Source organism: Tursiops truncatus, chromosome 9 (assembly GCF_011762595.2).
Source record: "Tursiops truncatus isolate mTurTru1 chromosome 9, mTurTru1.mat.Y, whole genome shotgun sequence".
Classification (NCBI taxonomy): Eukaryota; Metazoa; Chordata; class Mammalia; order Artiodactyla; family Delphinidae; genus Tursiops; species Tursiops truncatus.
The window spans coordinates 50,155,276-50,179,116 of NC_047042.1; the positions used below are offsets into that span (position 1 = coordinate 50,155,276).

General features: G+C 38.1%; 2 protein-coding genes across 20 annotated transcripts in view; one reads left to right on the forward strand and one right to left on the reverse strand.

The window, feature by feature from the left end:
* Positions 1-401: 401 nt before the first annotated feature.
* On the forward strand, positions 402-17,489 carry CYP51A1 (cytochrome P450 family 51 subfamily A member 1). 6 transcript variants are annotated; one of them, XM_019927103.3, is made up of 11 exons: positions 402-708; positions 2,846-2,944; positions 6,579-6,755; positions 7,981-8,107; positions 10,287-10,461; positions 11,365-11,484; positions 11,893-12,088; positions 13,452-13,547; positions 14,118-14,286; positions 14,397-14,437; positions 16,508-16,644. In XM_019927103.3, the coding sequence occupies exons 1-10, from the start codon at positions 535-537 to the stop codon at positions 14,426-14,428; spliced, it is 1,365 nt and encodes a 454-aa protein (XP_019782662.1). In that variant the 5' UTR covers positions 402-534; the 3' UTR covers positions 14,429-14,437; positions 16,508-16,644. The 6 variants fall into 6 exon arrangements, with proteins under 6 accessions (XP_019782662.1, XP_019782653.1, XP_019782671.1 ...); XM_019927094.3 differs by having other exon boundaries at positions 16,450-16,635; XM_019927112.3 differs by lacking the exon at positions 14,397-14,437 and having other exon boundaries at positions 16,450-16,634.
* A 2,413-nt stretch (positions 17,490-19,902) lies between these two features.
* AKAP9 (A-kinase anchoring protein 9) overlaps positions 19,903-23,841 on the reverse strand; it is a 145,571-nt gene continuing 141,632 nt past the window's right edge. For 10 of the 14 annotated variants that reach the window (XM_073809717.1, XM_073809724.1, XM_073809723.1 and 7 more), the window contains 4 exons: positions 23,405-23,490; positions 22,097-22,247; positions 21,390-21,529; positions 19,903-20,241 (listed from right to left, as the gene is read on the reverse strand). In XM_073809717.1, the coding sequence (XP_073665818.1) occupies positions 20,207-20,241; positions 21,390-21,529; positions 22,097-22,247; positions 23,405-23,490 (412 nt within the window). In that variant the 3' untranslated portion in view covers positions 19,903-20,206. Of the gene's footprint in view, positions 20,242-21,389; positions 21,530-22,096; positions 22,248-23,404; positions 23,491-23,841 lie in introns of those variants that run through there. The other 4 variants (XM_019927017.3, XM_073809718.1, XR_012333982.1 and 1 more) reach the window with 3 other exon arrangements.

The following is a 23,841-nucleotide window of genomic DNA, read 5'->3' on the forward strand; positions in this document are numbered from 1 at the left end:
ATCCACCCGCCCCGCTGACGCGGAATAAGCCGAGATCACCTCAGCAGCACGCGGTGCAATCACAGAGCGCGCGCCGCCGCAGCCGCTACCCTCGTTCTGAGATCCTTCCGCCCGTCCCATAGCGGCGCCGTGTCCTGGCGCCTCGCACCCAGGACACACATGCTCCGGTGTCCCGCGATTCTTAGAGGGTGATCTCCTCTTAAGCCCACGTACTCTTCTGTCTCTGTACCACCCGTGCCTTAGGTGCCGCCTTCTTCTTCATGTCCTCTCTCCTGGCTTAAGGAGACCTCGGCGTTGTGGAGGTCCTTTTTAAGGGGCGCGGCCAGATCCAGGCCCCGCCCCGTTCTGTGACGCACAGGGTGGTGCGCTAGGGAGCCGGGAGTAGGGGGTGGGGCTGGATTTAGTAGGGGACCTGCGGGCCGGGGCCGCCTCCGGTCGCGTGAGCCGGTTCTTCTCCCTCCGTCGATTCGGAGGAGCCGGGGCGACCTCGGCCTCCAGCGTCTCCGGTGAACTGACGCGGGGGTGGCGGCCGGGATGGTGGTGCTGGGCTTACTGCAAGCGGGCAGGTCGGTGCTGGGGCAGGCTATGGAGCAAGTGACAGGCGGCAACCTCCTATCCATGCTACTCATTGCCTGCGCCTTCACGCTCAGCCTGGTCTACCTGCTCCGCCTCGCCGTCGGCCACCTGGCCCCACTGCCGCCTGGGGCGGTACGTGCACCCCCGGGGGTTCTGGAGGGGGACGATGCGACCAGGGCGACCGAAGGGCTAGCCGGGGTCTGGAACAGCGGTGGTGCTGGGCTGGGCAGTGGCAGCGGGCGCGCTGGGGGATGGGGATGGGGTGGGGGAGGGTGGCAGCGGCAATGATGCTGGTGGCGCTGGCGGTCGCGACTGCCTTGACCATGCTGGGCTTGCTGCTGGGCGCCCCGATGTCGGTCGCGTTTCTGGTGGTGGCCGCGTGTCTGGTCCTGGCTGGGGTCGTGCTTGCCTCGATTGTGGTCGTAGTGCTGGCAGTGTTGGCTAAGGCACTGGTGGCCCTAATGGCCACGGCCGGATCCGGTGGCTGCGGCCCTGGCTGTGGCGCTGAGCGTCCGGTTGGCTGTGCTGGCCGCCGCAGGGGGGTTTCGGGCCTGGTGGGGGCCCTGGTGTTGACGTTTTTGGCAGCTTCGGCCCTGCTGGCCGTCTGGTGGCCGTCATCCTGGTGGCTACCCTTGTGTGGTTCAGTGTCCTGTGGGCTGTGTCATTACCTCTAATGGCGATTTACATCAGTATGAAAGGAGCTATGTTCAGTTTGGTAGAGTGAGAGTGACTGGAGTGTTGTAGGGACCTTCCTATGATGCTAATAAAATACCAGATCCTCTAACTTAGCGGCTTTACTGAACACTAGCTTCATGCTTCCCTAATACATTTGATGAAGGCATCCTTAGCCAGACAAACCAAGTAGCCTTTAAAACGACCCTTTTACTGACAATGGAATATATAAACTATTGACCAAGTAGTTTTAAAAATTATTTTTGTTTGAACCATAACAGACATGAGGCAGTTTGGTTTTTTTTCCGGCAGTTTTTTTTTTTCCTACATGTGGTATTTTTGAGGAAGTGTTATTTGTCTTTGGAAAGACAAAGGTAACTTTAGCGTTTTAAGATTGTTGCTGCTATTGTCCAAAAGAGTGAGTTTGTAGAGCTCCTTACTATTTGAGACCACGAAAGATATGAGGAGTATTATCCTTTTTTATCATTCCAAGTTTGATTTCCAGGAGACTTGATGTTGTAATCTGCAGGTCTCATTTTGGGGCATCTGAAGTACCTTTTATAGTGTGTGCTAAAATGTTCCTGCTAAAGCTGATCTACTCTCTGTGTAGAATCAACAGATCTAGATCATTTGTTGAGAGAAGCATGAAATGTGTTCTGTTTACTGATCAGTGTAGCTTCTTAAACATTTCCCTTCTTTCCCTCACATTACTTTGTCTTTTTCCCTACCTTCTTTAGTCAAGATTTTGGGACTAAAATTGTGAGTGGTAGTAGAAATAAGTGGTGAAGAAACCATAGTTTGACTTTTCTGTTTTTTTCTACTAATGATTAGGATAGTTGCCTAGAGCCACTAATAATACTGGGCATATTCTAGAAAGTGTTCAGCATTTATAATTGCAACGCCTTGGTGTTTGTCTAGTCGTTTATCTTATACTAGGTTTTGAGTTTCTGCTCTTTTTTTTTTGCGGTACGCGAGCCTCTCACTGCCGTGGGCTCTCCCGCTGCGGAGCACAGGCTCCGGATGCGCAGGCCCAGCGGCCATGGCCCATGGGCCCAGCCGCTCCGCGGCATGTGGGATCTTCCCGGACCAGGGCACGAACCCGTGTCTCCTGCATTGGCAGGTGGACTCTCAACCACTGAGCCACCAGGGAAGCCCTCTACTCTTTTTACTATGGCTATTCTGCTAAGGTATTTGCGGTTTGTTTGTTGTTAAGTTACTTTTGGTGCTTAATCTTTTGGTAACTTTTTGTTTTGTTTTGTTTTGTTTTTGTTTTTGTTTTTTTTGCGGTACGCGGGCCTCTCACTGTTGTGGCCTCTCCCGTTGCGGAGCACAAGCTCCGGACACGCAGGCTCAGTGGCCACGGCTCACGGGCCCAGCTGCTCCGCAGCATGTAGGATCCTCCCAAACCGGGGCAAGAACCCGTGTCCCCTGCATCAGCAGGTGGACTCTCAACCACTGCGCCACCAGGGAAGCCCTTGGTAACTTTTTAATATTAAGGACAAGTTTCTTTTTTGTTTTTAGTCACGAAACTAAACTGAATGTTTTGTAATAGGAAATGTAAACTGGAAGGTTTTTGTTTTGTTTTGTTTTCTTGTAGAAAAGTCCACCATACATTTTCTCTCCAGTTCCATTCCTTGGACATGCTATAGCATTTGGGAAAAGTCCAGTTGAATTCCTAGAAAATGCATATGAGAAGGTAAGTCTTCCAGATCATTAGAGGAAAAGAAATGAGTGCTTTTCCAATTTTCTTTTAAACGGCAGAACATTAAAAAAACGTGTAATCTTACGCTTATTCCCAGTATAGGAAACCGATAAAATTGGAGCTGCTCTGGTTTAAGAGCTGGAGGGGCCTGGGAGACCCTTTTATGTTCTTCCATGTCCTGGGATGATCTCTGGGGAGATCTAGTTCTGGCAACTATGGTTTAAAAACCACTGGCCTCAATTTTGTATTCACTGATCATAGTTAAAATTGATACTAACTGACCCTTCTTTTTCTTAACCATGCGTCTGTGGAATTTTCTAACCTGCTCTACGTGTCTTCTGTGACTTCACTTCCACTTGGGTGACCCACACAGCACTGTGGCACCTCAAATCTTTTCCCCTCTCCTCCCTGATGAGCTTTCTCATGCCATTTTAGCCATTTGCTCCACAGTGCCTCTTTGGACTTGTCACTCTTACCTGTTTTACCTCCACAGTATTAATTTAGACACCCTATTCTCAGAGCACAACTACTTCTCCTGGTTAGCCTCTCCAACTCCTTCCATTATAACCATTCTTTGACCTCATTAGATGGTCCAGTCCACTGTTCCACTTACTTTGTCCTGCTCCATCAGCCTTCGTTATGTTCCTTCTTTTTACACGTTGGGACCATGGTCTATCATTTCAGTTACACTGTCGCCAGTACCTTAAATTTCCTTGCCCCTGGCTGTTCGTTGTGCTTTACCTGGTAAAAATCCAACCTTGGAGGGAGCCTAATAGTCATTTTTCCTTCATTGTACCAGATTAGGTCCTTCTAATTTCGTGATTGCCTACCTTGAATGAACTTTGAACACTGCTCAACAACAGTCCTATTATCTTTCTGTGGTTGGCTTAGTTTCCCACTCAGCACAATGACTATTCAAACCTTCACTTTTTGAAACTTCTAAATCTTCCTACCTTTCTCTATTAAAGCAGATGACTTTGTCTCCTTTGTAAAGAGAGATTAAAAACCAGTGGGAATTCCTTCACGTTCCCAATTTCAAACATACAAATCTACTTATAGCAATACATATATAAAATAGTATTCTCTTTTCTTCCTATTACATTAATAATTCTGAAACACTTAACTTTGTGCAGTACTTAGTGCTTTATATATATTATCTCACTGAAGCTCCACAAAAATACTTTCAGGTGTATCCATTTTATAGATGACAAAACTGAGAAACCGGTTATTTAATTTGTTCTTGGGCTCACTGCTAGCTAGTGACCAAGCCAGGATTAATACGTGGTCTGATACCCGAGTCTGTGCTTTTAATGATGATGTTGATACTACTACTAATAATAGAAACCACTTACATTATATTTATGATGGCCAATGCACTGTTTTCTTTTATGTATATATAATATATGATGATGAGATTATATATATATATATATATATCATGGTATATATATCAAAAAATATATATGTATATACTTAATCTTGACAACAGTTCTGTGAAGTAGGCATTATTATTATTATTCCCATTTTATAGGTGAGGGAAACTGAAGCACAGCAATGTTAATTACTCTGACTGTAGGACCAAGGTCACAGCTAATATGTGGAGGAGCTGGGATTTGAACCTAGGCAATCTGGCTCCAGAATCTTGTGCTCTAGCCCACTATATGCTGTCACCTTGATTTCATTACACTATTTTGCCTTCTATGGGAGATTAAACTCTCCATCCCTCTTTTGTCACAGGAACCTTCTGCTATTGTTTCTTCTCTCTATAGTTGACTTCTCTCTCAACTAGATCTTTCCCATTTTCTCTGGAAAGTTCTCAAAGGTCACCCATTTAAAAAGACCAAAACTTCTCTTGGCCACTCAGTCTCCTCTCATGTCCCTCCCCCTGCAGCGAGTTGTCTATACTTAGTCCCTATTTCCACACGTCCTATTTACTTACTTTTTAGTCCACTCTAGTCTGTCTTTTAGCCCCTTCACTAATGAGCTCCATGTCCTAATCCAATGAACTTGATTTCTCAGCTCTATTTGTCAGTGATGACCACTCCCTCCTTAAATGTGGCTTCTCTCATTTTTTCTTCTACTTCTGTGACTACTTCTTCTCTAACTCATTTGTGGGCTCACGCCTGGCCATTTACTCTTGGGGTTCACTGAGGTTTGGTCCTTGGCCTTTATTCTTTCCTAGATGATCTTGTCTCTACCTGCAGCTTCAGTTATTAGCCAGATATAGATAACACCCAAATTAATGTCTCTGGTTCAGGTCTCTTCTCTGATCTTCAGACCTGGATATCCACCTCCCACATGATTCTTTCTTAGTTGACCAAAGGCACCTGAAATCCAACATTTTTAAAGTCTGACCCTTGATTTTTCTCTCTCCAATCCTGGTTGTCCTATTTGCTTCTCTCACCATTGTTCTCCCAGTTTTGCAATGTGCCAGAGGCCTAGGAGTCATTCTTGATACTTCTCCATCCATCAGTCCATTGCCAAGTCAGCAGGTTCTCTCTTCAAAATACTTCTGTATCCATCTGCTTCTGATCTCCACTGCTCCTCCATTACCTTGTCCCAAGTATTCATCATCAGGTTCCTGTAACAGGCTCACTGGTCCTCTGGCTCTCCTTTAGCTCCTGTCCCTCTCCTCTCCATACAGGAGCCAGAGGGATCTTTCTTTTAAAATATGCACAGATTAGTCTCTTTCCCATGCAGTTTAAAATCTTGCATCACATTTCATTGCTTGCAAGGATAAAACTTCCCTAATATGGCTTACAAGGCTCTGTATGGTCTCGGCCCTACCAGACTCTGCCCTCATCACATCCTTTCCCTCTCTTTCTCTCACCTTTAGGACCTTTGTGCAGGCTCAGCCATCAGGCTAACTGCTACCATCCTTCAGGTCTCAGCTCAGGTGTCTTTTTCTCTTTGTAGTCTCCCTTTGATCATTCTCTCATCGCAGAGTTGCTTTCTGTTATGTAGTACTTCTCACATTTGCAGTTTTATATTTGTTAATGTGATTATTTGATCAAGTTGTAACTTTTTCAATAGACTAAGTTTCATGAGTCACAGACAGTATTTTTGTTCATGATTGTATCCCCAGTGCCTACAGTCTGCAATAGTAATCAGAAAACTGCAAAGTATTTAACACAACTTGATTAACAAAAAATTAAAAATGAAATCATTCCGTGTTGGTGAGATAGTGGTAACATTGATAACTAAATAAACCTCTGGTGTCTTCATATAGCAAGTGCTGTAGGAAAGGTCATATCCTTAGGCTACTCCTGTAAACTTATCTTTAACCAAAGGGGAAAAAATCTATATTCTCAGAGATATTCATTATATAATTATCTATAATGAGTAAAAAATGGACACATCAACCATAGTGAAAGAACAGTTAACATATGATGTCTGTGTAAAAGATAGAAAATATTTTCAACATAGTGAAAAAAGCAGAGTAGAAAGTTTTATTTATATTTTATTTGCAACTGAATGAATATAATTTGGACAAAGACTGGGGGAAGAATTGTATTAAGGTTTATGAATGTTTTAATTTTCAGCAATGTTTTGTTTTGTTATTTAAGATGAGTGTCTTAGCACTGCAGATTTTTTGGTAACATCACTATGGGTACTTTTCTCACTTTAGTATGGACCTGTATTTAGTTTTACCATGGTGGGCAAGACGTTTACCTACCTTCTGGGGAGTGATGCTGCTGCACTGCTTTTTAATAGTAAAAATGAAGACTTGAATGCAGAAGATGTCTACAGTCGTCTGACAACACCTGTGTTTGGGAAGGGAGTTGCCTATGATGTGCCTAATCCAGTAGGTGACACTGTTATCTTGAAGAAAGACAAATCTATACTATAATATTTATAGCTAGTAGTATAAATTATATATCTAAAGTATAGAAGCAATTTATTCTTTGACTCAAAAATCTGAAGACTCATGAGACAGTTAAAAGAAGGAAAACCATGGGTAGCTGACAAAGAATGGGTATTTTGTCTTATAGTTGCTGGCATGGACTAAGCAGTTTTAAAGGGCTTCCTGTACAAAGAAATAGAATCAATGAGAACTTAGCGTATAAGGATTTGATTTGAGCAAGTAAGAAGAAAAATCCCATTATTTCATCAGGAGGGCCTCCTACCTTCCTACTCCCACCTGAAATTTTAGCATAAGAGCTCTTTTGAGCTAGAGATTGTTGGCTTTAGAAGTTTGTGTGATTTCTTTCCTCCCCCAAAGTCAAATATTAAAGTGCTGCAATTTGATGTAAAATGCAAATCAGATAATTAGCCCAATTACTAGGTGTGGGCTCTGGCTGTGAAAGTACCATGCATTACCCGATACCCTAGTATAGCAGGTAAGAATTGACATTGAGTGTTGCTTCTGGGGATTGAGGAGGTGTGGGCGAATGAATAGCTGTCCTCAAGACCAAAAGCAAGAGCCTTGGGCAATCCCTCTGGTTGGATATATCTATTCATTTTCCACACAGCTTATCAGATTCTTAAAATAGAACTGCCCCAAAGGGCTAAAAACATTCTTTGTCTTAGTGTGAATTTATTCCGACTGTATTACATTCTAATTAAACTTTTGGAAGATAGCATAAGTGAGGAATGGTATTTGTTTGGGAATAGATGGGAGAATATGTGAAGGAGGATAAAAATATTAGCAAAACGTAATGGACTTTTGGGAGATTGTGTTGGCATCTGGGTTGGGTTGGAAGACTAGAATATAACAGAATAGGACTAGTGAGCCATGGAGTCAGGAGTGGGGAAAGCGTGTATCTATAGAAAGGAAGGCAGGAAGTGGGATTCCTAATTTATCATTTGTCTTGGGCCTGCGTAGCAAGTGTCTTCTACATGTTACTTCAGATATATGCATAGATGCTTTAAATTTCCCATATCTCGTGTGTAGTTAAGAAAATTATTTTTATTTTCAATTTTTCAGAAGATTGTTTTCTTTGAGTGTTAAAGAGTTACAATAACCCAAATGAATCTTATGATAAAACAAAATTGTGTTTTAATTCTTATATACCCTTAATATTTTGAAGGTTTTCTTGGAGCAGAAGAAGATGTTAAAAAGTGGTCTTAACATAGCCCACTTTAGACAGCATGTTTCTATAATTGAAAAAGAAACAAAGGAGTACTTTCAAAGTTGGGGAGAAAGTGGAGAAAAAAGTAAGCAAAATGTTTTGGTTTTGCATTTGTCCTAATATGGCTACTTTTCTGTGACTAGAAATCTTAAGAGTGCGTGTGGGGCTTCCCTGGTGGCGCAGTGGTTGAGAGTCCGCCTGCCGATGCAGGGGACGCGGGTTCGTGCCCCGGTCCTGAAAGATCCCACATGCCGTGGAGCGGCTGGGCCCGTGAGCCATGGCCACTGAGCCTGCGCGTCCGGAGCCTGTGCTCCGCACCGGTAGAGGCCGCAACAGTGAGAGGCCTGTGTACCGAAAAAAAAAAAAAAAAAAAAAAAAGAGTGACAAGTGTGTGTGTGTGTGTGTGTGTGTGTGTGTAAAAAGCAAACTACACCATATGTAAAACCACCTTAGACTTAATGAAATGAACATGTTATGATTACCGTGGAGTTAAAAGACCCGAGAGGAAGTGATTACACTAAGTCCCCTACATACGAACCTTCAAGTTGCGAACTTTCAAAGATGCGATTGTGCGCCGTATGCCAGCTGTTGTACTGTACTACTGTACTTTTCAAGGTACTGTACTGTAAGATTAAAAATGTTTTCTTTATTTTTTGTGTTTGTTTTTTATGTATTATTTGTGTGAAAAGTATTATAAACCTATTACAGTACAGTACTATATAGTGGATTGTGTTAGTTGGGTACCTAGGCTAATTTTGTTGGACTTACGGACAAATTGGACTAACAAATACACCCTTGGAACAGAAGTTGTTCATATGTAGGGGACTTACTGTATTGCTGCTCATTTAGCAAAACCTTAAAATGGGTTAATTAATGTGTGTATTATTTAGCTCATTTATGTGAAAATATAAAAATGATTCATAATTGAATTTTGAAATAAACTAAACTAAACTAAAACTTACATTCAAGGTCATTTTAATATAATAAATAAAATAAAAATTTTTGAACTCCCAATGGAAAAGTAGAAGTCTAAATGACTTAATTATATATGTATTACGTTATTTTTCTCCTATTGTATGGGAATGATTTATTCCAAGAAAAAATAAATTTAAATACATAAGCTTACTGTACCACCAGAAGTGTGATTTTAGCTGTTCCCAATAGAAATCTTTAAAAAATGTATGGTTTCTCGCATTATATAGGGAGTATATTGAATGTAACTTAAAATTCTTTGGATTCTGTGAATCCAGTTTTTATATTGGACTGCAGTAATTGTTGCCTTCAGAGACAATTTGTCATACTCATAGCAGGAAGCAACATCTGCCTACAGGGCAGTAAGACCTCTGTGTAGGTCACCACATTCTGGGTCTGGTCTTCAGCTTCTATAAAAGGTCCAGAACCTGGTTTTATTTAATATACCTAAAGTTCATGGGACATATTTCCTATTCTACAAGAAGCTGATGCATGAACTAGAACTCCAACTGAATAAATACAAGTGAGATATAATTATGGTACCAAGAACCCCAGAATATTTGCTGAACTTCTTTTTTGGCAATCTAATTAGAAAGCCAAATGATAACTGGAAGTTCGTTTGGTGAACATGGAATTAAAGAACAGGATATTGATTGGGTAATTGTTAGGACTTTTAAAGTGTCACCCAGATGTGCTTGCCTGATGCATCTGTCTCTAATGTTTGGATATACAAGTTGGTGGTTACAGTTTTCTTTTATGTATGGTCAAGACCAGTTTTTTTCTGACCTTTGAGTTTCTCACTTTTCAGTTTTTTTCCCACTTTTGACCTGGGGAATAATCCATCCTTCAGCCTTTGGACTGCTATTTCTTGGAAAGCACCTTATTATTGTCCCCATATGCACTAAATAACCTTTTTACTGCCTTTATTATACTGTGATCTGGAACTCAGATAACCACATTCATTTTTTTTTTTTAACCACATTCATTTCTATCTTCATTTTACCTTTTCAAGATTAAGGGCTCGTGAGTATGAGTGAGGTTTTAGATACCTTTGTGGCATCTATTTTGGCTGTCCAGAGAGCTGGGGTGCCTCCCATCATTTGGTTTCTTGCCTCTCTTTGTTGTAGCCACATATTTATAGGCTTTTTTTGATGGTATGAATAGGATCTTGTTGGTTCCTGAGTTAAGTTTTTATTCTCATTTCCTTCACAGTACTTTTATATCTCTAAGAAAACAGAACATTGTAAAAGAATTTTTGGCAAAAGTAATGGGAATGATCTTTTCCCCTCTAGATTTGTTTGAAGCTCTTTCTGAGCTCATAATTTTAACAGCTAGCCATTGTTTACATGGAAAGGAAATCAGAAGTCAACTCAATGAGAAGGTGGCACAACTGTATGCAGATTTGGATGGAGGTTTTAGCCACGCAGCCTGGCTCTTGCCAGGCTGGCTCCCTTTGCCTAGTTTCAGGTATGGATAAAGAAACAATACTTGGTCATTTCACTTTGTTTAATTACTGTAGTGTTGGTTGGCTTTGTATTGACAAAGATAAAAATTAAATATAAAACAAACAAATTGGGGGAGATTATAAGCCTCCATTCTTCTGTAAGCATTTGATATTTCTTTACACAGTGAGCTTATTTAAGTTTCAGTTAATTAGAAAGGTAATTTGTTGTCTATCTGTTCCGATATTTTAAAACCTACTTATCTCACATATTCCTTGTATGCAGGAGGGTTTCTCAACTCTACCTAAAAGTGATACAGCCCTTCTAAGCGCTTGTTTGAAAGTATTTGACTAATTTGTAGTATACTGTGAAGTTTGTTTTGAAGTATTGGTACCTTTCTTTAATTTTCTGTCTCCTTGACAGCTCTATTGTTATCTCCTTAAGAGCAAGGATGTCTGTGATACAGAGAAACATTGCTCATAGGACTTGACAAGTAGCTTAGTGTCTTGCATATTAGTAGTCTCTCTGTGCCTTTGTTGATTCATTTCTGTTCAGGTGAAAAATGGGGATTTATTCTAATGCTAAATCCTGCAGAAGAACCAGAGTGACTCTGTCTGCTTCAAGAATTAATTTGGTTAAAATTGGAATTTCATGTTAATGTAAAAGAGTATTCTGCTTTCTCTTAAACTGGAAAATGGTTATAACGGAATAATCATTTGAGTCTTATTTTAGACTTTTAGTTAGAACACAGGTAGTGTGTAAGGAATCAGGGATATGTATGTTAAAACACATTTCCTGCCCTTAAGAAATCCCTAACAATTTAAGATTTTCATGGCTTCTTTTTTTTCTCTTGGTTCTGAGTTTTGTCAGTTTGATACCTGAAAGTATTACCTTATTTTTTAAAGTCATTTTCATGTTTGAATTACAGACGCAGGGACAGAGCTCATCGAGAGATCAAGAATATTTTCTATAAGGCAATCCAGAAACGCAGAGAATCAGGAGAAAAAATTGATGACATTCTCCAAACTTTACTAGATTCTACTTACAAGTAAGAGCTCTTCAGATCACATATTAAACTGAAGCAGGAAATTTTTTACACATTAAAACATAGTTAAATAATATGTACATTTAAAAAGTAATAATGCTGGCAAAATTAGTAGCTATGACCTTTGAACTTTTTAAATGGATGAAACATAAATTACTGGGATCCTGTGCCTTACTGGAATCCCAGTACTGTGCATGGTAAAAAGTTTGCTAGTAAACCTCAATGAAGTCTTTTGTAACCAGTATCATATTTTCTATTGGTCTCTTTTCCCTAAAGGAAAAAAAAAAAAAATCTGACTTGTGATGGGCAAATGCAAAAGAAAAATTAATTCATTTTGACCCTTTATATAAAGGTTGAGACATGAAATGTGTCTGCCAAATGTTAAATTTGTGTATGCGGTCCATTCTTTAGGGATGGGCATCCTTTGACAGATGATGAAGTAGCAGGCATGCTTATTGGATTGCTCTTGGCGGGGCAGCATACATCCTCAACTACCAGCGCCTGGATGGGCTTCTTTTTGGCCAGAGACAAAACACTTCAAGAAAAATGTTACTTAGAACAGAAAACAGTCTGTGGAGAGAATCTGCCTCCCTTAACTTATGACCAGGTTTGTTGGATTTTCAGTTTCATTGCTGCCTATGACACTGAGTATGTGTGGCTAATTTTTAAAGGGGACAATTTGGGATTTTCTATATACTATAGATTAAATTGATTAGATTCTTTATTTTTAGAAAATTCCCCATAGCCTTCCCTGAAATGTCCTAATGCTGGATCCAGTTTCCTAGTATTCTTTTGAGGATTTTTGCATCTATATTCATAAAGGATAGTGGTCTGTAGTTTTATTGTTATGTCTTTGACAGGTTTTGGTATCAGAGTATTACTGGTCTCAGAGAATGCATTTGGAAGCATTTTCTCCTCTTTTACTTTTTGGAAGACTTTGTGAAGGATTGGTGTTATTTCTTTCTTACGTGTCTGGTAGAATTCACCAGTGAAGCCATCTATGTCTGTGCTTTCTTTGTTGGAAGTTTTTTGATTACCAATTCAATGTCTTCACTTCTTACAGGTCTATTCATAAGTTCTGTTTCTTTTTAAGTCAGTTTTGGCAGTTTGTGTCTTTCTAGGAATTTGTCTATTTCATCTAGGTTGCCTAATTTGTTAGCATACAATTGTTAAAGTATTCTCTTAGCATCCTTTTTATTTCTATTAGGTCAATAGTGATGTCTCTTCTTTCATTCCTGATTTTAGTAACTTTTAAAGTGATAGCTTAATTGATACATAATTCAGATAGTATAAAATCTACCCACTTAAAGTATACAATTCACTGGTTTTTAAAATATATTCAGAATTGTGAAACCATCATCACAATTTCATTTTAGAGTATTTATATCACTTCCAGAAGAGAGCCGGTACCCATTAGCAGTCATGCTTCATTTCCCCTGCCCCTGGCAACCACTAATCTACTTTTTGTCTCTATGGATTTGCCTATTCTGGACATTTCATATGAATGGAATCATACAATATGTGGTCTTTTGTGACTGGCTTCTTTCACTTAGCATGTTTTCAAGGTTAATCCATGTTGTAGCATGTATCAGTACTTCAATCTGTTTTATTGCCAAGTAATATTCCATCGTATGGCTGTACCACATTTATTTATCTCTTCATCAGTTGATCGACATTTGGGTTGTTTGCACCCTCTGGCTACTGTGAATAACACTGCTCTAAACATTTGTGTATAGGTTTCGAAAAAGCTGACATTGATGATTTTTGCTAATGTTTTCATTTTTTAGATGAGTGAATTTTTGAAGGTCCTTACCATGCCATTCTTCGGAGTGATCTGTTATCTTGCCTTCTTTTTCTTTACTGACCATGGACAAAAATAAGACAAGATATTCCCAGTTACCCTGAACTTGTTTGTCCTGTTGAAGTATGTTAAGTATTTGTAAAACTTGGGAAATTTTTTCTCTTTTTAGCTCAAGGACCTAAATTTTCTTGATCGCTGCATAAAAGAAACATTAAGACTTCGACCTCCTATAATGACCATGATGAGAATGGCCAAAACTCCTCAGGTGAGTCTTCTGGCTAGATCTTTTCCTCTGTGCCCCCAGTTGTTATTTATCAAGAAGAAATATCATAATATCAAAGAGAATTTTTTAAATTAAAAAAGAATAATCACTTCTACATAATTTTCAGTTTTACATATTTTAAATGTATAAATATTTTTACATAATTGCAGACAGTATACATGCTCATCTGTTCTCCCTACATTTTAATTTAACAATTAGGGTTTTTTAAAATGGAAGTATATTTTTTTCTTGGTTTTTAAAATAACATGTGTGGTGTTGTAAAAAATTGTAACAGTGTGGAAGTGTGTAAATTGGATTGTGAAAGGTTCCTTGAAATCCCACCCCTACCCCCAAGGCATTATCACTTTTTAAAATTTGTGTATATACTTCCAGCCCAATGTGTGTTATTTGGAAATCATCTTGAGTTAAAATAATTTTTAACTGGCCTATCATGTAGCCAGTTTAAAAATATATGTATATTTCATGTATATTAATGCTTTGTTACACAATGGTCTGATTATTTGTTAGAATATTTTTAAATTATCTAGTGAAATGTGTTGCTTTCATTTGTAGACTGTGGCAGGGTATACCATTCCTCCAGGACATCAGGTGTGTGTTTCTCCCACTGTCAATCAAAGACTTAAAGACTCATGGGTAGAACGTCTGGACTTTAATCCTGATCGCTACTTACAGGACAATCCAGCATCAGGAGAGAAGTTTGCTTATGTGCCATTTGGAGCTGGTAAGATGATCACATTTGACACTTGAAATGTTTGTTCTGATAACATATTTGTGCCTGTCAGAATAATCCATGTGAAGTTTATTTACAAATATCTTTCCCTTTCCTCATAGGGACATTCCTGCAAACATCTGTAGGAGTGTAATCTTTGCAGGTTGGAAAAAATATTTCATTTGTACTAAAGGAAATAGTTCTGTGAATCCTTACAATGTTCTATTACCTTCTAACCTATCTAGTTTTATCAGTTCTAATCTTTATAGGCCACCCTGTTTTCCCTTATCATAGTATTTAAAGCTCCTTGTGAATTCTGTTTCAAAGAACCATTGGAGTTAGCACACCATTTGGGCAATTATTTCAGGCTAAATATGATGAGACAATCAGCATTTCAGAAAAGAGCAATGGCATGGAAGCTTTTTGGATTGTTAGTGAACTTTTTGGTTCTCTGCCTATATATCCTGATGATAAGATGGTCTTTAAATTTGGGCAGGTTGTGCATAGGTATGCAAACCTCTGCATTTCAATTAAGATCCTAAAATGACACAGGCAGACTCTCGTTCCTCCAATAATTTCTCCATTCACTGGTACTTTGTACAGATTAAACTATATTCTATGAATTATTTGTTTTTCCAAAGAGATCATTTAAGTGACATGACATTTTTGTCATTGGTCACACCTTTTCCATACATAAACGAAAGTATAAAGTCCTTTGGGAACTTCAGATCTTAATAACTATTTAGTAAAGAAATTCAATAACGGTATATGATATAAATATCAATAAAAGAGTCAAAGACTGTTCAAGTAGTTGGAAGGGGCATTAGTTCTCCAGCCCAAATTCTGCCCCATTTCTAAACTGACAATTATCTGGCTTTTATCTGGGGTTAGTGCACTCCCCATTGGTTAACAGCTTAGTCCCACAAGACTGTCCCTCACCACTTTAGATGCCAATTACAAGTCCAGGTTGGCACCTGTTTTTCTGACCAACTGGCTATAAATTCGAGGTTCTCTAGATCCCCTCCTTGGGGTTCCATAATTTGTTAGAATGGCTCACAGAACTTAGAAAACTTTATTTACTAGACTACTGGTTTACTATAAAAGTATATAACTCAGGAATAGCGTGATTGAAGAGAAGCATAGAGCAAAGTAGAAGGAAGGGGTACCCAGCTGCCAAGCCCTCTGTGGGTATGCCACCCTCCCAGCACCTCCACATGTTTACTATCCTCGAAGCTCTCTGAACACTGTCCCCTGTCCTGTCCCTTCCCTGTACTTCTGTAGGGATTTTGTGGAGGCTTCATTACATAGGCACGATTGATTAAATCGCTGGTCATTGGTGATAAATTCAACCTCCAGACCCTCTCTCTCCTGGAAGCTGGGGGGTATTGCTGAAAGTTCCAACCCTCTAATCACGTGGTTGGTTCCCCTGGCAGTCACCTCATTAGCAAACTCAACTGTGGTTGAAAGGGGCTTGTTACGAATAACAAAAGGCTCTTTTCCTCTTTGACCTTTATTGCTCTTTTCACTTAAGAAATTCCACAGGTTTGAGGAGCTCTGTGCCAAGATGGAAGACTAAATACGTATTTCTTATTGCAATCCACATTATCACAGTTGCCATACCTTAGTATTAAAGTCAGATTTGAAGTCAGTTTTAAGTCCTGCAACTTGGTTCGTCTTGTTAAGGATCGCTTTGGATATCTTAGTCCTTTGCATTTCTGTATGCATTTTATAATCAGCTTGTCAGTTTTTACACGTATATGACCTTTTAAATTTTGATGTGTTGCTATTTTTGGTTTATTAAATTTCTTTTTCTTCCATTATCATTTGTAATGACATTTAAAGTTTTGATTGGAAGGTTCATATTAACTTTTGACTATGGCTCTCTTGGGACAGAAGTTAAGAATATTCTAGTATATTTCCAAACTAGATTATCATCGTATGTTTCAAACATTACTTATTTTTAACCTAGATAGATGTTAGGTTTCAAATAAACAATTGGAAAAATGATTGTATAATTACCCATGTGCTGTTTCCCCTAATAACAGACATTAAAAATCTCTTGGGATTTTTATTAGTTATTTACATTCTTTTGAAAAGAATATGTCATCTTTTTACTATATATCTGTATATCTGCTATTCACCTTAACTGTAGATAAACAAATTTTATCATTCCAGGCTCAAAGACATGAGAAAGAATTTCAGCCGACTGTTATGGAAATGTTTTCTCTTACAGGGCGTCATCGTTGTATTGGGGAGAATTTTGCTTATGTTCAAATCAAGACAATTTGGTCCACTATGCTTCGTTTATATGAATTTGATCTCATTGATGGATATTTTCCCACTGTAAATTATACAACAATGATTCACACCCCTGAAAACCCAGTTATCCGATACAAACGAAGATCAAAATGAAAAAGGCAGCAAGGAACTAAAATGTGAAACATCACTGTAAACTGCGAAAGCATTGAAGAGAATGAAGTTTACGAAACAACTCCCAGTGTACTTTTTTTTGAGTGTGTAATTTTAAAAGACAGCCAACTTAACTTACAGTTTTTATATTTTAACTGAATGGTTCCATCAAATCCAATGGCATTTCAGAAATTTCCCAATAGTCTTATGATGGATAAAGGAAAACTGTAAGTTTCTATATAGTTGGTTTCCTTTCCTTTAAGGAAATCAGTCTCATTAGTTTGGGGGGGATCTTTGGTAATTGGCAGATTCTAAGTAACACAATTTCCAGGTATTAATTTTAAGAACATACATAGCTCTTGGCAAGTAAGTTCAGAGTGTTCAACTCTTGTACTAGATTTGCAAGTATAAAAGCCCAGTGAAATACTTGGAAGCCTTAGATTTGTTGGGCAATGTATGTATGTATGTATGTGTAAGGATGGGTGGGTAGGGAATAAACTCCCCTTTAAAGCCTTGGATAAAAGAGAATCCTATTGTTTTGGTATGATGATATTTAGCAATGATGGAGCTATATTGTAGGGAAATATATTTGAAATAACTGGAAGCACTGTCTGTAGGAAATTGAGATCTATGACAATGACTAATTGTTTTTCCTAAAAAATAATTAATATGAAAGACTGCTTGTGTAACTTGATCTTATTACTAAATATTACATATTTATCTGTTTGATAAATTTGTATCTGGTTCCACATAGTTGCATCTGTGTGGAATTCCAAAATAAAGTCCCTGAGGGATAAGTTTTGTTCTCTTTGGCTCAAGGTGGTTCCTGCTTCCTCTCCAGAATCTAATTAGGGATGTTTGTTACTAGTTCTGTTAGTTTAGGTTAACAGGCTTTTTATTCTTTTTAAATACAAAATCTGAGATCAGGGAATCTGGCTTTAAGATAAGGGTAATACGAAGCAGGGGTCTTGGGAGTGTATCACTGGTCAAATTCTGTGAAGCCTGAGTTCAAGAATCAACTCAAATGATAACTGGAGACGTAACTATATGATACCTGTAACTTAACCACGTACTTTGTTATTATAGATGAGGTAAACATACTTTCCCCTATGTGTATTACAGTTCTGTTTAAAAGGCTGGAGGACTCATGTTAAACTCTATTTGTGAAGCTAAAATCTGTGTTGTTGAGTTTTTCACATTAAAATTATCTTTGAGAGTACAGTCTGCATTCACAAATTGTAAAGTGTGTGGTTCAATGAGTGGAATTTAGGATCTAGGAACTTGGATGGGAAAAAAGTTCCATCTTTATTTGTACTTATTTCAAATTGTAATTTAATATTTTCTTTATTTATGAATTTAGTCAACAAACCACACTAGTATTAGCAGTACTCATGATTTTGCAAACAGAAATCACAGATACTTTTCATATCCCATTATAGATGTTGCAGATCTCTTGAAATATCTTTAACTTTTATCACTACTTTGACATTATGGTATTTATTATAGTTATTAGATCTGCTAGATCTTATTTCTTTACTCATCACAAAAATTTTTTTAAAGTTTGACTATTTCTATATACTTGGTTTCCTTTGCAATACTGTATATTTTATGTCTTTAAAAGCATTATTCTGAGAAGGGATCCATAGTTTCACAAGATTGCTAGAGAGGTTCATGGCACACAAAAAAGTTAAAACTCTGGTAAGCCTGGTCCATGTTTAGTGAATAGTTTTAAGAAGACTTAAAAAGATTTAGTTTTTAACCACAGACCAATTATTGAGAAGCATTAACAAGTTTGACTGCAGAGGCCTAATGTCATAAGGACGGTGATGGTCAAATGATGGGAGTGAAATAGTAAGATTGATCAGAGCACTTGTTTATCTGCTCTTTTCTCCATTCTCTCTTAAGAGTAGAATTGCCTTGAATGGAAAGCTATGTTTAGCTAAAAATGGTTTTACCCACAACCTCCCCTCTTCAACTGTTTTAGAATACATTTGTAACTTCTAGAACTCCTTATTGGAACCCAGCTGCTAATATGGAAAATTTAGGTAATTTGAAATTTCCAAGAGTGTAGATTGCCTGTTTGTGTTGGTGTAAATCATAGAATATCTAATGGTAAGATAAAATCCTCTGGAAATAAATATCAAATACTGATGGCCATGTTATCAGGAGGACTCTAGTTAAGAAATAACATTGAGATCCATATTATCTCTGTGAAAGCATCTCACTCTGAATTTGGATTGGACAGCAGGAATACTGCTTAATTCTGCTGTATTGTGGTTAATAAAATTTAAGATTCTGTATTATCTTAGTGGGCATGGCTTTGTGAGGACACACCTTTGGATATAAGTAACCTTAAACATAATAGGGCAAATATGGATTAATCATGAAAATACTCATTTGGCTTCTAAAAAACACTATATGTAGACTTAAAGTTGATAAAAAAGGCACATGGAAAAATTCTTTCTCCGTGTAGGGAAAGAAAAATCCCAATAGTAGCTAATTCTAAAATTAGGACAACTTTCTGAATCTCTAAATGCTACATACTTGAGATATATAATAAGGTGATACATACTACTGTAGGCTGAATGTCTGTATCTCCCCAGATTCGTATGTTGAAACCTAATCCCCAATTTGTTGGTATTTGTTAGTGGGGCCTTTGGGAGGTGATTAGGTCATGGCGGCAGAGCTCTCACGAATGGGATTAGTGCCCTTATACCCTTATAAAAGAGACCTTGGAGAGGCCCATTGCCCCTCTGCCATGTGAGGACACAGTGAGAAGATGGCAGTCTACAAAATCAGGAAATGGGCTCTCACCAGACATCAGATTTGCTGGCGCTTTGATCTTGGACTTGCTAGCCTCCAGAACTAGAAATAAATAGAAAAGAAATAAATTTCTATTGTTTTTATAAGCCACCCAGGCTATGGTATTTTGTCATAGCAGCCCGAACATACTAAGACATGCACCAAGAACTATGGCTCGTTAAAAGTGAAGAAGGTTCAAATACAGTGTAGTTAAAATGGTGAAGTCATTTTTATTTCAGTACTTGACAAAATATCCCATAAAATTCAAAACTTATACCATTATACAAAAATAAGTCTCTACAAGTGATATTATCTGTCTTCATCACCAGTAGCAAATATATTAGGCAGAAACATATAACTTCAGTAGCCTTATAAGAAAAGTGCAGGACACCTCAAGCTACACATTCAACAGTAACATAATGCCAAAAGTTTAATCTTTTCACCCATTTGATAAATACACAAGGTTTATAATTTAATCATTTAAATTAGCATTCCACAAATATACATGTAATTTAATGATTATTGTGCATGAATACATACACAATGCTTATATGTACAAATTCCAGTTTGTTTTCATGTGCTGGCAAGGGATTTGTATACAATCATAAGCTGTGTTCAGATTGGTCCCATTGAATATCCACAATACAAAAGCACAAAAGAACCACTGATTTACAAAAGGGAATTTGTTTAAAATCACTTCGATTCATGATGTTTCAAAGGATTATCTTCTCATGCCAGCATGAAACTGAGTTGAACCTATAAGACAGGAACAGGATAATTCAATGATTTCAAATTAGATTGTGACTTATATCAGACTAGTTCATGATGGGCAGAAGATTATTACCCATCATTTTTTTTAAAATGCTTTGTTTTCCTCTAAAAAAGTCTTATTCAGACCTGAACTGATTTTTTTAAAAGGGATTTTTAATATATATTTAAAAGCCATTGTGGCTGGCTCCATAGCAATGCTAAGTGAGATTAATTTTAAGATTCTCTGTGAAGTGCCCTGCAGGTTCAATGTTCTATACCTCTTGAAATATCTTTTGGTCTTCAAAATCTGGGTCTTGTGAAATTTAGATGCTCAAACCAACAAAGCCCAGCTATGATAATAAAAGTTTTCTACAAGTTTCTTGGGTTAGGTGATTTCTTGTATGAAGAGATAAACTACTAACTTAAATAACTGGTTATTAGTCCTATCTATTTTGTGGGAATAGTAGGAGAAAAGGGTCTCTAATAATAGTAACATACATATATATATATATATATATATATATATATATAGACTTAAAGCTCATTAAATTAAAATGATTCAAAATCTTTGAATCGGAGTGAACTGAAGAGAGATGGGAAAAGAGATTTTTCTCACAATAAACAAGGAAGGGAATCCACTTCTACTAATAATGAAATTTTTCTGCGTGTGTTTTTGAGCAGAGAAAAAAAAACGTCATTCTTACAGTCTTTTGAATGGGATGGGTTCCTTGGATCATACGTAAGAGTACAAGGTCTTAGTAGAGATAATAGCTGCAGTAAGTGCTTAAAGTACTTGCGTCCTCCTCTCATCTCGCTATCCCTTATTTGCATGCCTCACGATGTATTACTTAGGAACAAGTTCTCTAGCAGACTGTGTAAGCTTCAGAGTACTTTGCACATTGGTGCTCGTCGTGCATTTCCCCTAATCAATCTTTTCAATGAGATGAGCAGAAATTTTGGGGGGCTGAGAATGGGATCCAGGGTGATAAATCATGTTTTGTCTTAAATTCCTAAAGTCTAGCCTGGTAACTCAGGCACTGAACTGTAAGATTTGATTATCCTAATGAGGAAGGTCAAGGAATTTCAGAAAGAGAAAGTGTTCCAGGTCTATCAAGCACTACGGTGCTGCCAATACTTGGTTAACCTGAGGGTACCTGACTGTACAGTTCCAAGTCGTCTCTGCAGTGCCTCTAGCCGAGTGATATAATCTGTCAGGGCTCTGTCAGGATCGTAATTCTGAAGCTGAGAACATGCTAAGGAGCCAGGATTTAAATCAGCTGGAGGACCTGGGTACCTATGAGATTAAAAATACAAACATGAATCCCAATTATCCAGAAACAATACAAGTAACTCAGCCTACCACGACCCTGCCCTCAAAAGGTAGACCACTTGTACACTGCTCAATCTATATACCCCATACTACTGAGTCTGAATCATGTGGAAAGGAAAAAACTCTTCGATAAATTCAAAGCAGCTACTAAGTCATCAAAAGAATGTCCATCCAGTACACTGCCTGTCGCAGAGGCCATCAATAAAGGCTGCATATGTATAAATGCATCTTGCCCTGCAAACTTTAGAGGTGTTTTCATAATTCCAGACTCTCAATTTTAGTTAATACCTTTCTCAATGTCTAGCCACAGCATACATACTAAATAACACTTGATCAGCTCTGCTTCCTATACCCTTGGAAACCAGTTACAAATTCAAAAACTGTTTTTGATTCTGAGCTTTAGATTATGTAACTAATACATAACTAAAGACACATTTAGTTATTTCAATGCAAAGAAGTCAAAGCCCTAACACTGTCCTTCATTCTCTGTTAAGTATTAGTATATTAGTATAGATTTCATCTAATTCTTACCTATTTTGAAATGGTAAAGGAGACCTTGGATAGTCCAGATCTGATCTTGAGCGATACGTACTATGTCTTGGTTCTCCATATAGCTCCAGCCCACCAGAAGAATGATAAAATGGGTCAGTCTTTTCGGCACCTAAAGTAATCCAAAATGTACCTTGTAAAGAAAAAAAATAGCAAGCCCTTGAAAAATTTCTACAAAATGGATAAGGGTTCAAAAGACTTACTATACTGTACTACACTACTATCTCCTATGTATAGTCACTTTCAATTATTCTTGCTACAGGAGAGAAACAATAGTACAGCTTGTTTCATTTACCTCTGGATATTAGTATTTCTGATAATCTGGAACTACACCTCTAAGAAAATAAACTATTTTAGTTTTTAAAGACCGCTTCTTAGTTTTAACTAGAGGTGAAGTGAGGGGTGTCTGTGTGTGGTTTGACAGAAAAGGCAATGTGGATAAAAAATATTAGATGAATACAGCCAAGTCCTTTTATCACTCTAGTATACTGGCTTTTACTGGAAAAAACTTGAAACCAAGATATGCTAACTTACAACACAGAATTCATTATGGTACAAATTTCATCTGTTTCAGTATAAGGAGGCGTATTTCAAAAACATTTTGCTTAGAGTACCACATATATTTTCCTCTTTCTCTGTGTAAAACATGTAAAAGTGGTGTACTACCAATACATATAGATATGCTGTGTGTCTATAATTCTGTGTGCTCCCCAGCTTTTGACCTCATCCTTTTGCCTGAAATGTTGAAGCCCTAATGTTTCAGTGTAGAGAGAAGGAATTTTAACTGTTATATCACCTACTGGAAAACAGAAACCTGTTTGAATATTGCTAAATTGTGAAAATTTCAAATCAAAACTTTCATATCCTAGAGTAACAGCAATCCTATCTTGAACCAGAGCCTTAAACGCAGTTGTGCAAAGAGTGGGCTCTGGAGCCAGACTGTCAGGGTTTGCTGCTGACTCTACCACTTCCTACTGGGTAATTTGGGACAAATGACAAATGCTTTCCATGCCTCAGTTTTTCGTCTGTAAAGTAAAAAGAATAGTAACCGTACTTACATCATAGGATTATGAGAATACACGGAAAAAAGCAGGGCCTAGTGTGAACTAAGTGCTCCATAAATATCAGCTCTTATTACTCTTTAGAACAGCAAGGTCCCCAGCTTTGTTAGTTATAAGGGCTTTGTCTTTGGACAACACAGGTCCCAGAACACATTATTTGGAAGGTATTACACGTGCAGTAATTTTAGAGCATCATCAACATAAGAAAAAAATTCTATTTTGACTTCACCTGGATTCAATCCAAAGCCATCCCTGTTAATATTGATGGAACCAGAACTTGTGACTCGATGCCACCGTCGAACCAAAAATTTCATTCTAAAAAAGATCCCAAGAAAAAATTTCACAGAACATCTATAGTGTAAAGAGTATAAACATACACTTGCAACAAAAATCAAGTCATACGTTTAAATATGAATGCAGAACAAATTTCTATATAATCACATGACTGCCTAATCTAAGATTATGCAAATGTCCCCTGGTTTGTGGCAAAATTGACTGGAACAGAAGAACAGGGCTTCCCATGAGGCACCAGAGGTCTCTTCTTTTGCCAGTACCAGGTTCTGGTTTTAGAGGTACATGGGACATAAAGAGATGAAGAGCAGGGCTTCCCTGGTTGCGCAGTGGTTGAGGGTCCGCCTGCCGATGCAGGGGCCATAGGTTCGTGCT